The sequence below is a fragment of the Salmo salar genome, chromosome ssa06, assembly GCF_905237065.1.
Source record: "Salmo salar chromosome ssa06, Ssal_v3.1, whole genome shotgun sequence".
Taxonomy (NCBI): domain Eukaryota; kingdom Metazoa; phylum Chordata; class Actinopteri; order Salmoniformes; family Salmonidae; genus Salmo; species Salmo salar.
The window spans coordinates 85,682,140-85,696,825 of record NC_059447.1 but is presented as its reverse complement, the minus strand read 5'-3'; the positions used below and the strand labels follow the sequence as shown (position 1 = coordinate 85,696,825).

The 14,686-nt window shown below is 41.9% G+C and overlaps 1 protein-coding gene across 5 annotated transcripts in view; it reads right to left on the bottom strand.

Annotated features, from left to right (window-relative positions):
• LOC106608253 (ryanodine receptor 3) overlaps window positions 1–14,686 on the bottom strand; it is a 288,745-nt gene that overhangs the window by 181,670 nt on the left and 92,389 nt on the right. For all 5 annotated transcript variants that reach the window (XR_006770345.1, XM_045721102.1, XM_045721103.1 and 2 more), the window contains 7 exons: window positions 13,418–13,553; window positions 11,880–11,975; window positions 11,319–11,437; window positions 7,381–7,514; window positions 6,470–6,551; window positions 5,965–6,124; window positions 2,861–3,053 (listed from right to left, as the gene is read on the bottom strand). Coding sequence is in view for 4 of the 5 variants with exons in the window: in XM_045721102.1 (XP_045577058.1) it covers window positions 2,861–3,053; window positions 5,965–6,124; window positions 6,470–6,551; window positions 7,381–7,514; window positions 11,319–11,437; window positions 11,880–11,975; window positions 13,418–13,553 (920 nt within the window). In the remaining variant the exon portion in view is untranslated. The remainder of the gene's footprint in view (window positions 1–2,860; window positions 3,054–5,964; window positions 6,125–6,469; window positions 6,552–7,380; window positions 7,515–11,318; window positions 11,438–11,879; window positions 11,976–13,417; window positions 13,554–14,686) is intronic.

Here is a 14,686-nt window from a genome sequence, read left to right as displayed (position 1 = left end):
AACTATAGAACTATAGAACTATAGACCTAGAGAACTATAGAGCTATAGAGCTATTGAACTACAGAACTATAGAACTATAGACCTAGAGAACTAGAGACCTAGAAAACTATAGACCTAGAAAACTATAGACCTAGAAAACTATAGACCTAGAGAACTATAGACCTAGAGAACTATAGACCTAGAGAACTATAGAGCTATAGAACTATAGACCTAGAGAACTATAGACCTAGAGAACTATAGAGCTATAGAGCTATAGACCTAGAGAACTATAGACCTAGAGAACTATAGACCTAGAGAACTATAGAGCTAGAAAACTATAGACCTAGAGAACTATAGACCTAGAGAACTATAGAGCTATAGAGCTATAGAACTACAGAACTATAGAACTATAGACCTAGAGAACTATAGAGCTATAGAGCTATAGAACTACAGAACTGTAGAACTATAGAACTATAGACCTAGAGAACTATAGAGCTATAGAGCTATAGACCTAGAGAACTATAGAGCTATAGAGCTATAGAACTACAGAACTAGATAACTAGATAACTATAGAACTATAGACCTAGAGAACTATAGAGCTAGAGAACTACAGAGCTATAGAGCTATAGAACTATAGACCTAGAGAACTATAGACCTAGAGCACTATAGAGCTATAGAGCTATAGATCTAGAGAACTATAGACCTAGAGAACTATAGAGCTAGAAAACTATAGACCTAGAGAACTATAGACCTAGAGAACTATAGAGCTAGAAAACTATAGACCTAGAGAACTATAGACCTAGAGAACTATAGAGCTATAGAGCTATAGAGCTACAGAACTATAGAACTATAGACCTAGAGAACTATAGAGCTATAGAACTACAGAACTATATAACTATAGAACTATAGACCTAGAGAACTATAGAGCTATAGAGCTATAGAACTACAGAACTATAGAACTATAGAACTATAGACCTAGAGAACTATAGAGCTATAGAACTACAGAACTATAGAACTATAGAACTATAGACCTAGAGAACTATAGAGCTATAGAGCTATAGACCTAGAGAACTATAGAGCTATAGAGCTATATAACTACAGAACTAGATAACTAGATAACTATAGAACTATAGACCTAGAGAACTATAGAGCTAGAGAACTACAGAACTATAGAGCTATAGAACTACAGAACTATAGAACTATAGAACTATAGACCTAGAGAACTATAGAGCTATAGAGCTATAGAACTACAGAACTATAGAACTATAGAACTATAGAACTATAGAACTATAGAGCTATAGAACTACAGAACTATAGAATGAGAGAACTAGAGACCTAGAAAACTATAGACCTAGAAAACTATAGACCTAGAAAACTATAGACTAGAGAACTATAGACCTAGAAAACTATAGACCTAGAAAACTATAGACCTAGAAAACTATAGACCTAGAGAACTATAGACCTAGAAAACTATAGACCTAGAGAACTATAGACCTAGAAAACTATAGACCTAGAGAACTATAGACCTAGAGAACTATAGACCTAGAGAACTATAGACCTAGAGAACTATAGACCTAGAGAACTATAGAGCTATAGAACTATGGAACTGTAGAACTAGAGAACTGTAGAACTATAGAACTACAAACTAGAGAACTAGCGAGCTATAGAGCTATAGAACTATAGAACTAATATAGAACTAGAGAAATATAGAACTAGAAAACTAGAGAACTGTAGATCTAGATAACTATAGAACTAGAGAACTAGAGAAATATAGAACTAATATAGAACTAGAGAAATATAGAACTAGAGAACTAGAGAACTGTAGATCTAGATAACTAGAACAGAACTACAAACTAGAGAACTAGTGAGCTATAGAGCTATAGAACTAGAGAACTAGAGAACTAATATAGAACTAGAGAAATATAGAACTAGAAAACTAGAGAACTGTAGATCTAGATAACTAGAACAGAACTACAAACTAGAGAACTAGCGAGCTATAGAGCTATAGGACTAGAGAACTAGAGAACTATAGAACTAATATAGAACTAGAGAAATATAGAACTAGAAAACTAGAGAACTGTAGATCTAGATAACTATAGAACTATAGAACTAGAGAACTATAGAACTAATATAGAACTAGAGAAATATAGAACTAGAAAACTAGAGAACTGTAGATCTAGATAACTATAGAACTATAGAACTAGAGAACTATAGAACTAATATAGAACTAGAGAAATATAGAACTAGAGAACTAGAGAACTGTAGATCTAGATAACTAGAACAGAACTACAAACTAGAGAACTAGCGAGCTATAGAGCTATAGAACTAGAGAACTAGAGAACTATAGAACTAATATAGAACTAGAGAAATATAGAACTAGAGAACTAGAGAACTGTAGATCTAGATAACTATAGAGCTATAGCCTCTAGAGTCTATTAAACCATTCAGGTTCAGAACATCTTGATTTTCCCATTGCTGGGCCATTTTCTTAAACTAAACTATGTGTGCATCTCATGCTGTCCCAGCAACATGCAATCCCCACTCTCCAGCCTCCTCATCTTCTCATCACAGTTCGTAATTATCCTCTCCTGACCCTTCACAAATGAATACCGTAACCTAGCTGGACCCTTACTTGACCCCTGCAGAGAAGCTGTTCATGTGTGTGTTCATGTGTGTGTCTGCGTCTGTGTGTGTGCTTCTCTGCATGTGTGTGTGTGTGTGTGTGTGTGTGTGTGTGTGTGTGTGTGTGTGTGTGTGTGTGTGTGTGTGTGTGTGTGTGTGTGTGTGTGTGTGTGTGTGTGTGTGTGTGTGTGTGTGTGTGTGTGTGTGTGTGTGTGTGTGTGTGTGTGTGTGTGTGTGTGTGTGTGTGTTGGCCCCTTACTTGACCCCCGCAGAGAAGCTGACTACTGGGAAGAAGAATCCATCGGTGTTGAAGTCTTCAAACATGCCCTGTACTGGCTGGCCATTGATCCTGAAGGACATGGAGGGAGCGCCCAGGTCCAGACAACAGCTCACCACGTCATCACTGTTCAACAAGTGCTGGTTGATGGAGGCTACCGCCCGGGAGATACGGCCTTGAAGGAGAAGACGGAAGAGTGGAGGGGAGGAAAGGGTGAGGAGAGGAGGGTAGAAGAGAGGAGGGGAGAAGAGAGGAGAGGAGAGGAGAAAGAGAGAGAGAGGAGAAAAGAAGAGAAGTCACGCCTTCAAAGTCATAGAGGGCAGACTCAGTCTGGGGCCTCAGTCTGGGGAGCAAGGGCAGTGTAAGGTGTAGAATGTATATAAACCAATGATATATACAAACCCTCTGTTGCTGAAGCTATTTATTGGCCATTGAGAAGCTTTGAAGTCACCGGTCGGCCATATTGGTACTTCCAGGAATTAATGGAATTCTACAGTATTTCAATGAAATGTTTCCAGGACAAAATGACATGTATTTAAGTATTTTGTTGTTGTAGTGGGGATAGTAACATTAGGGGGACCTTAGTAATCTAAAAAAATTATACTTTAGGGAATTCTTTAAATAAAAATAAAAAATATGTGCATGTTTAGCTCACATAATATAATTTAAAAGTATGCATTAAAGTGTGTATAATATACTGAACAAAACTATAAACACAACAGGTAAAGTGCTGGTCCCATGTTTCATGAGCTAAAATAAAACATCCCAGAAATGTTCCGTACGCACAAAAAGCTTATTTCTCTACAATTTTGTGCACAAATGTGTTTACATCTCTGTTAGTGAGCATTTCTCCTTTGCCAAGATAATCCATCCACCTGACAGGTGTGACATATCAAGAAGCTGATTAAACAGCATGATCATTACCCAGGTGCACCTTGTGCTGGGGAAAATAAAAGGTCACTCTAAAATGTGCCGTTTTGTCACACAACACAATCCTACAGATGTCTCCACGCAATTGGCATGCTGACTTCAGGAATGTCCATCAGAGCTGTTGCCAGAGTCCACCGGCCTCTCATCTGCAGACCACGTCTAACCACACCAGCCCAGGACCTCCACATTTGGCTTCTTCACCTGCGGGATCATCTGAGATCAGCCACACAGACAGCCGTTAAAACTGAGGAGTATTTCTGTCTGTACAAAAGCCCTTTTTTGTGGGGAAAAACTAATTCTATTGGCTGGGCATGGCTCCCTAGTGGGTGGGCCTGGCTCCCAAGTGGGTGGGCCTATATCCTCCCAGATCCACCAATGGCTACATCCCTGCCCAGTCATGTGAAATCCATAGATTAGGGCCTAATTCATCTATTTCAATTGATTGATTTCCTTATATGAACTCTAGCTCAGTAAAATCATTGAAATTGTTGCATGTTGTGTTTATATTTTTGTTTAGTATAGAATAAATGACTGTAGACATTAGTAAATGCATTTCTATAGCTTCTAAAATATTTTTTACAATGGTGGGGGAGTGCCAAGATGGAGGCAGGGTGGTGTGAACACAGTGCCCACTATCAGTCATCTAGTGTATCTTTAAATCACTGGGAGTAACTAACAGTCTGGGGCTGTTTAGACGGGGGAAGGGGGGGCAGGAAGGCGGATGAGTGATGGTTGGTCGACGGGGGGCAGGGTGGCGGATGAGTGATGGTTGGTTGAGGGTGAGATTTTATTGTACTGTTATTTTTTCTTTGCTCTTGACCACAAAATGATGACCTCAGGATTTCCCTGCCCAACTCCCAAATAGCAGCGGAATTTCACATCACGAGGGCAGTCAATGAGTGCAGTTATATAAGCTACAACTTGTCTCTCTGCCCTTGACATTCAAATCCAAACTGTAAAACACACATTTCAGGACTTAACTCCCAAATTACATTATAAGGCAGAGAAGGAACTGTCAGGGTCACATCAGGACAGGTAGAACCTCAGAGAGCTTACCTGACCACAGGTAGAGTCAGAACCTCAGAGAGCTTACCTGACCACGGGTAGAGTCAGAACCCCAGAGAGCTTACCTGAACACAGGTAGAGTCAGAACCCCAGAGAGCTTACCTGACCACAGGTAGAGTCAGAACCCCAGAGAGCTTACCTGAACACAGGTAGAGTCAGAACCTCAGAGAGCTTACCTGACCACAGGTAGAGTCAGAACCCCAGAGAGCTTACCTGAACACAGGTAGAGTCAGAACCACAGAGAGCTTACCTGACCACAGGTAGAGTCAGAACCTCAGAGAGCTTACCTGACCACAGGTAGAGTCATGCAGAACCCCAGAGAGCTTACCTGAACACAGGTAGAGTCAGAACCCCAGAGAGCTTACCTGACCACAGGTAGAGTCAGAACCCCAGAGAGCTTACCTGACCACAGGTAGAGTCATGCAGAACCCCAGAGAGCTTACCTGAACACAGGTAGAGTCAGAACCCCAGAGAGCTTACCTGACCACAGGTAGAGTCATGTAGAACCTCAGAGAGCTTACCTGACCACAGGTAGAGTCATGTAGAACCTCAGAGAGCATACCTGACCACAGGTAGAGTCATGCAGAACCCCAGAGAGCTTACCTGAACACAGGTAGAGTCATGCAGAACCCCAGAGAGCTTACCTGACCACAGGTAGAGTCATGCAGAACCCCAGAGAGCTTACCTGACCACAGGCTGAGTCATGCAGAACCCCAGAGAGCATACCTGACCACAGGTAGAGTCAGAACCTCAGAGAGCTTACCTGAACACAGGTAGAGTCATGCAGAACCCCAGAGAGCTTACCTGACCACAGGTAGAGTCATGCAGAGTTCCAGAGAGCATACCTGACCACAGGTAGAGTCATGTAGAACCTCAGAGAGCTTACCTGACCACAGGTAGAGTCATGCAGAACCCCAGAGAGCTTACCTGATCACAGTTAGAGTCATGTAGAACCTCAGAGAGCTTACCTGACCACAGGTAGAGTCATGCAGATCCCCAGAGAGCATACCTGACCACAGGTAGAGTCATGTAGAACCTCAGAGAGCATACCTGACCACAGGTAGAGTCATGTAGAACCTCAGAGAGCTTACCTGACCACAGGTAGAGTCCGTCAAAGCTGTATGAGTAAAGGTCGTCACCCACTCCGTTGCCCCCCCATCCCTCTCCACCCCCCGGGTAGGGGGCATAACCCTTAGTGGAGGCCCAGCCCACACGCAGGTGGGACGGCTCGCTGGTCACATAGTGGTTCACCTGAGAGAGAGAGAGAGAGAGAGAGAGAGAGAGAGAGAGAGAGAGAGAGAGAGAGAGAGAGAGAGAGAGAGAGAGAGAGAGAGAGAGAGAGAGAGAGAGAGAGAGAGAGGGAAAGGGAAAGAGAGAGAGAGAGAGAGAGGGAGGGAGAGGGAAACCGAGAGAGAGAGAGAGAGAGAGAGAGAGAGAGAAAGAGAGAGAGACAAGGCATTAAACGTGTGGTAGCAAAGAGCTAAATTGCAAGTACAACTTACATTTTAAAAATAAAAATTGTCAATAATGTTCCTACAAAATAAACAAAACACATAAGCAATGAAATAGATGAAAGTGAGAAAAGCCAATGTCCACCTGGTCGATCATCAACTCAAAGTACCACTTCTTATACTGGGCTGAACCCTCTGCCACTCCTAGGAAGATGTTAGGCCTCATACTGGATCCAGATCCAGATGAAGACAGAGAGATGAGAAAACAGTCAGAGATCGTGGCTTTGAGTAACTGTAACTGTGTGCTGCAGTGCAGAAAGACAGCCAGATAAATTATACATTATTCATATGTCTATTCCATGTTCTTTTATATTGCAGTCATAAAAGCTGTGTTGAGTTTGTATTAAATCACACTGATTCAGTTACATGTGCAGTAGTAAATCAAGACTGAATGTATGTCTTATGTAATTACCCAGACAGTAACAACTTGCTAATTGCCTGCTGTTAGGGAGCACATTCATTTATGAATGTTGTTTATTAACCCAATGAGTCCCACCATCGCGCCTGCATGATTTAGGCTACAAACTGTGTTTGAACTACAGCCTTCTGGGCTATACCGTCACTAAAACTCATGAATTCAACTGTTTATGTCAAATTGCTATGCATTCTACTTGTAGCCCTGGTTGTGCCCCCCCCCCCCCAAAAAAAAAATATATATATCTAAAGCACTTCATTGTGAGACTAAATATAAGGGCTGGACATGTAGACAAATGAAAGTCAGATAAATGAAAAGACAATTTTTGCTGGGGCTTCGGGACTGATAGGGTTAACAAGGATATGTTGCAGAGAACACCATAGAATTACAATGATTACACCATAGAATTAGACTGAATACACCATAGAATTACAATGATTACGCCATAGAATTACAATGATTACACCATAGAATTACAATGATTACACCATAGAATTACAATGATTACACCATAGAATTAGAATGGTAGTAGTTCTAATTCTATGGCGTATGGTTACAGTGGGGCACTTCCTACTTGTTACCTCTGAACGTCATTGACCAATCGTGTCTGGAGGAGCAGGTCTCTCTTCGGAAGCAGGTGATCACAGATGAGGTTCTGATTGGCTCTCACTGCCACCCCGTTACACACACACAGAGAGCACAGAACGTCCAGGATCTAGGGAAGGAGGGAGGGAGAGAGACAGGGAAAGAGAGAGAAAGAGAGATGGAAAGAAAGAGGGAAAGAGAGATGGGGAAATGGAAATAAGAAAATAAGGATCGAGGGAGATCGAGAGACAGCGAACAAGAGAGACGTATAAGAAATGGATTATACTATCCTCTTATACTATCCTCGTTCCTTCCGAGTTTTCATTTTGGCAGCTGTTTTAGATTCATTTTTGTTTTAGTCTTTTGTCTAAAATAGCTTTAATTATTAGTCACATTTTAGTAATTTAATCCTTAGTTTTAGTTATTATCAGTCGACTAAAAGTCTGGACAATTTTTGTCTAGTTTTAGTCACAGTCAACTTATTCCTATTTTATTCAATGCTATTTCCATTAAATAATTAATATTTAGGCTACCTCTAAATTCCATCATGTGCATATTCAGCCTTGTCCAACTAGGCCTTCTAGTATACATACCATCCTATTAGCTGGCTATTGTGCCATAGTCATTATTAACCATACTACCAACAGAGATGGTAGAGAAAGCGAGACACCCTCTCCCTCCATTTTTCTGATCGGGGCCACTCTGGTCTACTTATTGCCCTCGCCCTGTGGAGGGGTTGCCCCAGGGTGAGACATCACACCCATTTTTTTCTGGTCAAGGTGGGGCGGGTGGAGTGAGCAGGAGGGGACAATAAGCTCTCTGGCGTGAGCATGCCAGATATTATGGAGGAAGTGGTGGGCTCACACAGGAAAAGCATGCTCAAGCGAGTGAGGAAACACCCATTTACACAGACAGGATCCTTGACAATTTTATTCAATGGTAAACGGCCTGAGTAAACTATCTTATTTATCCACCATCAAAGCAAAAACTGGCAATATGAACATTATTGTTTCTTAACAGAATTGAAGCTAGTTACAGTGTAGAAGTGCCCTGCCTGCGCATCAGTTCAAAAGATGAAGACGATTGAAGTGACCACCCGGGAGTTCTCTCTCTCTCTCTCTAACTCTCTCTAACTCTCTCTAAATCTATCTCTCTCTATCTCTCTAACTCTCTCTATCTCTCTCTATCTCTCTAACTCTCTCTATCTCTCTATATCTCTCTAACTCTCTCTCTCTATCTCTCTCTATCTCTCTAACTCTCTCTCTCTATCTCTCTCTATCTCTCTCTATCTCTCTAACTCTCTCTAACTCTCTCCAACTCTCTCTAACTCTCTAACTCTATCTCTCTCTCTCTAACTTTCTCGTTCTCTCTCTCTCTCTCTCTCTCGTGCTCTCTCTCTTGTTTACTCCCTCAATTCAATTCAAAGTGCTTTATTGGCATGGGAAACATATGTTTACATTGCTCTGTCTGTCCTATGTGTGTTACACTCCTCAATAGAGCTTCACACGGACAGACTGAAGGCGACGATCCTTCGGTTTTGTCTCTGTGTAACAATAGCACATGTCACTTAGCAACCAAGTAAATGATGCTAATAACCCATAGAGGGGCATGCATGGCCCGTGTCTTTATTGGTTGTTAAAAGCTTAAAGGATTCCTGTGCTGTGCCATGTCATGGTATGGATCAACACCTGCTGTTTACAGAACTGGGGTTGCACTCCAAATAGCACCTGGTCAAATGTAGTGCACTACAGAGGGAATAGGGAAAGATTTGGGACGCAGCCTGGCTCTGCATGTTGCATGCCCAACTACCCAGTTAACCCAGTAGGGCTAGTTAACACTGCATGTAAAGCACATAGTAGGAAGGTTGATATACAGCATGAGGTTATTGTCAACGCCACCATGACAGCTGTGATAGCCACAGATCTGCATACACTGTTGGGCACTGATTTACATACAGTCGTGGCCAAAGGTTTTGAGAATGACAAAAATATTAATTTTCACAAAGTCTGCTGCCTCAGTTTGTATGATGGCAATCCCCCAAAAACATTTCCACTGCATTTCAGCCCTGCCACAAAAGGACCAGCTGACATCATGTCAGTGATTCTCTCGTTAACACAGGTGTGAGTGTTGACAAGGACAAGGCTGGAGATCACTCTGTCATGCTGATTGAGTTCGAATTACAGACTGGAAACACGTGCCGTCATCATGCTTTGCACAAAAAGGGCTTCACAGGCAAGGATATTGCTGCCAGTAAGATTGCACCTAAATCAACCATTTATCGGATCATCAAGAACTTCAAGGAGAGTGGTTCAATTGTTGTGAAGAAGGCTTCAGGGCGCCCAAGAAAGTCCAGCAAGCGCCAGGACCGTCTCCTAAAGTTGATTCAGCTGCGGGATCGGGGCACCACCAGTACAGAGCTTGCTCAGGAATGGCAGCAGGCAGGTGTGAGTGCATCTGCATGCACAGTGAGGCGAAGACTTTTGGAGAATGGGCTGGTGTCAAGAAGGGCAGCAAAGAAGACACTTCTCTCCAGGAAAAACATCAAGGACAGACTGAAATTCTGCAAAAGGTACAGGGATTGGACTGCTGGGGACTGGGGTAAAGTCATTTTCTCTGATGAATCCCCTATCCGATTGTTTGGGGCATCCGGAAAAAAGCTTGTCCGGAGAAGACAAGGTGAGCGCTACCATCAGTCCTGTGTCATGCCAACAGTAAAGCATCCTGAGACCATTCATGTGTTGGGTTGCTTCTCAGCCAAGGGAGTGGGCTCACTCACAATTCTGCCTAAGAACACAGCCATGAATAAAGAATGGTACCAACACATCCTCCGAGAGCAACTACTCCCAACCATGAAAGGAACAGTTTGGTGATGAACAATGCCTTTTCCAGCATGATGGAGCACCTTGCCATAAGGCAAAAGTGATAACTAAGTGGCTCGGGGAACAAAACATCGATATTTTGGGTCCATGGCCAGGAAACTCCCCAGACCTTAATCCCATTGAGAACTTGTGGTCAATCCTCAAGAGGTGGGTGGACAAACAAAAACCCACAAATTCTGACAAACTCCAAGCATTGATTATGCAAGAATGGGCTGCCATCAGTCAGGATGTGGCCCAGAAGTTAATGGACAGCATGCCAGGGCGGATTGCAGAGTTCTTGAAAAAGAAGGGTCAACACTGCAAATATTGACCCTTTGCATCAACTTCATGTAATTGTCAATAAAAGCCTTTGACACTTATGAAATGCTTGTAATTATACTTCAGTATTCCATAGTGACATCTGATAAAAAATATCTAAAGACACTGAAGCAGCAAACTTTGTGGAAATTAATATTTGTGTCATTCTCAAAACTTTTGGCCATGACTGTACATTGTCTGGGTGTTGCATTATTTTGAGGGGGGACAATCACTTTTCAGGTTAAACTTGACATGGTTAGAAGTTTTATGAATTGGTAGTACTGTTTAACCTCTGTCTAAGCCATGACATGTTAACCATCTCCTCCGGGTTAACCATCTCCTCCGGGTTAACTCTCTCCTCCGGGTTAACCATCTCCTCTGGGATAACTATCTTCTCCGGGTTAACCATCTTCTCCGGGTTAACCATCTCCTCTGGGTTAACTATCTCCTCTGGTTATAGGGATGAAAGCCCAAAGCACTGCTGCTCATACTGAAGATGTTTGGCTCATGTTTGCCTCTCTCTCAGAAAGCATTACAATAGCATTGTTTACAGCATGCTATTGTCATTCTGCAGGTATTATGTGTACATGCTGCTGCTGTTGAGTTTCATTTAGAACCTTCAGAATGAGTGTATTAGAACCTTCAGAATGAGTGTATTAGAACCTTCAGAATGAGTGTATTAGAACCTTCAGAATGAGTGTATTAGAACCTACAGAATGAGTGTATTAGAACCTCAGTAATGTGTTGTTGTTGCTGACCTTGTGGTTGCGTCCGTGTTTGTAGAGCAGGGAGATGATGGACTTGATGTGTCCTTTCTGGATGATGTTCAGAGCCTCTGGAGACTCTATCAGGATACAATGGAGCACCTCCAGGATACCTACAATAGAGTAAAGTAGAATAAAACAAAACAGAATAGAATCAGGAGACTCTATCAGAATACAATGGAGCACCTCCAGGATACCTACAATAGAGTAAAGTAGAATAAAACAAAACAGAATAGAATCAGGAGACTCTATCAGGATACAGTGGAGCACCTCCACAAAACAGGCTAAAACTACTGGGAGATTATGCTATAGACCTTTGTAAGAAAAGCTACTTTATTTACAGTTATAGAACGACTCTCATATTAGGATTCAGGTTTACTTACACCAGACACACACAGCATACAATTAGCTAGCTATTAATACAAGGCATTTGACATCATAAACAAACAATTCCATACCCAATATGTAAATGTGAACTCTCTATGACCAAATCAAATCTGATTGGTCTAATACACATATTTAGTTCTTGAACTCTCTGTGTATTGTGTAGGGTACCCGATGAGGACTCCAGTCTCTCCAGCTTGCTGACCAGCCAGTCCAGGTTCCTGGAGAACTGGGTACAGTTGTTCCGGTTCCCTTTGATCAGAGAGGCTGGAGAGAGAGATGAGTGGAGGGACATAGAGGGGAGAGTGAGGGAAAGAGGGGTGAGTAGAAGGGATTGACAGGGATGAAAGAGTGATGCAGACATTGCAGAGGGGCGAGAGGGTGAGAGAGAGGCAGAGGCTCACAAGAAAATGTAATTTCTCCGTCTATGTTTAGACCTCTTGTCTATGTTTGATATCTAGCTGTCTCCTCACCCAGTCATCACTCAGCATTAGCCTTAGGGACAGCAGAATGATAATGCCTTTGAGATAGTTTAACAGCATAATCTGTCAGCTAATTCATACCCCTCAATGCAGAACCATTAGTCAACACAAACTCACAGAGAACACTGTCTGACTCTCTCTCCTCTCTCTCCTATCTCCTCTCTCTCTCTCCAATCTCTTCTCTCTCTCTTCTATCTCCTCTCTTCTCTCCTATCTATCTCCTCTCTCTTCTCTCCTCTCTCTTCTCTCTCTCTCCTCTCTCTTCTCTCTCTCTGCTCAGACTGCACTGGCATCCTTCAGGGTGACCCCTGTGTTGGTTTAGCGAGAGGAAGTCTGGGCTGTTTTCACTGAGGTGTGTGTGCCTGCGTGCAAGGGGATGTGTGTGTGTGTAGAGGATTTGAATACGAGTGCGGTCAAGCTGAACTAAGGGGAACTCGTTAAAATGATGGACCTGTTTCTGCCTCTATGACATCACTACAACAAAAGGCGAACAACAACACCTCCAGGCTCTATATAGACCGATACTATACTATACTATACTATACTATACTATACTATACTATACTATACTATACTATACTATACTATACAGGGGGTCTTTATCACAGCAGAGACCTCCTCTCCTCTTCTGACCACGAGATAGAAGTATGACAGCTCAAGGCCCGAGATCAGTGATAAAACATTTGTAACTGACAATTTGTAAATAAAGGGTTTTGAACATTTATCTGACTGGTGTTAACAGCCTCCTTTGTCTCACTATGTGCGTCCAAAATGGCACCCTATTCACTATATAGTGCACTACTTTTGACCAGAGCCCTATGCGCTGTGGTCAAAACTAGTGCACTATATAGGGGAAAGGGTGCCATTTGGGATGCATAGGCTGCCTGGACACATGCATCACAGTGCCCAGAGGGCAGACAGGACAGGTGTTAAGAACAGGTCACTATTTTATTTATGTGATGAAGCTTAATCTCTTCCTCCTCTCTCTCTCTCTCTCTCTCTCTCTCTCTCTCTCTCTCTCTCTCTCTCTCTCTCTCTCAGTCTTTCTCTCTCGCTCTCTCTCTCTCTCTTTCTCTCTTTCTCTCCTCTTTCTCTCGCTCTCACTCTTCTCTCTCCCCTGTAAATAAAATAACTGTCATGTCACTCTTCAGATGGAGCTCAGGGAGGTGTGTGTGTGTGTGTGTGCACAGAGGTGTTTAGAGTTGACACAGAACCCATCTCTCTTACCCAGTAGTTGGTAGAGTAGGTTGAGGATGTTCTTCCAAGCCGCCCCAGCCTCTTCCCCAGCATGCTCTCCAAAGTGAGCAGCGCTGTTGTACAGGTTGAGACGGTCAATGCACATCACCAGCAGGGCCAGCATGCCCTGAAACACACACAAACACCAGGCTGGTCCTTTATTTGTATTTATTTAACTAGGCAAGTCAGTTAAGAACAAATTATTTTTTACAATGATGGCCTAGGAACAGTGCCTTGTTCAGGGGTAGAACAATATATTTTTACCTTGTCAGCTTGGGGATTCAATCCAGCAACCTTTCAGTTACTGGCCCAACGCTCTAATACAAGGGTTACATCCACAATGGCTACTTTCGACCTGAGCTTTAAAGGCCCTGGTCAAAAGTAGTGCACTACATAGGGAATACTGTACCATAATTAGATATTATGTAGTCAATCGCAGTGATACATGTTCCTAGATCTTCCTACATGAAAAGAGAAACATTTGCATATCTTGTGGGAGTCTCTTTTAGGCAGAGGTAGGACCAAGTCACAATTTTTTAAGTCACAAGCAAATCTCAAGTCACAAGGTTCGAGTCTCAAGTCGAGTCCCAAGTAGAATGGTTCGAGTCTCGAATCAAGTCCAAGTCGTACAGTACATTCTAAGAGCAAGTCAAGTCGAATCACACGTTTTTTCAAGTTCAGTCTCAAGTCAAGTAAAAGAAAATCTATACATGCAATGACTTCTTGAACAACAAATGGGGGGGCAGGGTAGCCTAGCGGATAGAGCGTTGGACTAGTAACCGAAAGGTTGTAAGTTCAAATCCCTGAGCTGACAAGGTAAAAATCTGTCATTCTGCCCCTGAACAAGGCAATTAACCCGCTGTCATTGAAAATAAGAATTTGTTCTTAACTGACTTGCCTAGTTAAATAAAAATTAATGTATTTAATGTCTTAATGTATTTGATGTATTTAACATCTTAATGTATTTAATGTCTTAATGTATTTGATGTATTTAATGTCTTAATGTATTTGATGTATTTAACATCTTAATGTATTTAATGTCTTAATGTATTTGATGTATTTAATGTCTTAATGTATTTGATATATTTAATGTCTTAATGTATTTGATGTATTTAACATCTTAATGTATTTAATGTCTTAATGTATTTGATGTATTTAACATCTTAATGTATTTAATGTCTTAATGTATTTGATGTATTTAACATCTTAATGTATTTAATGTCTTAATGTATTTGATGTATTTAACATCTTAATGTATTT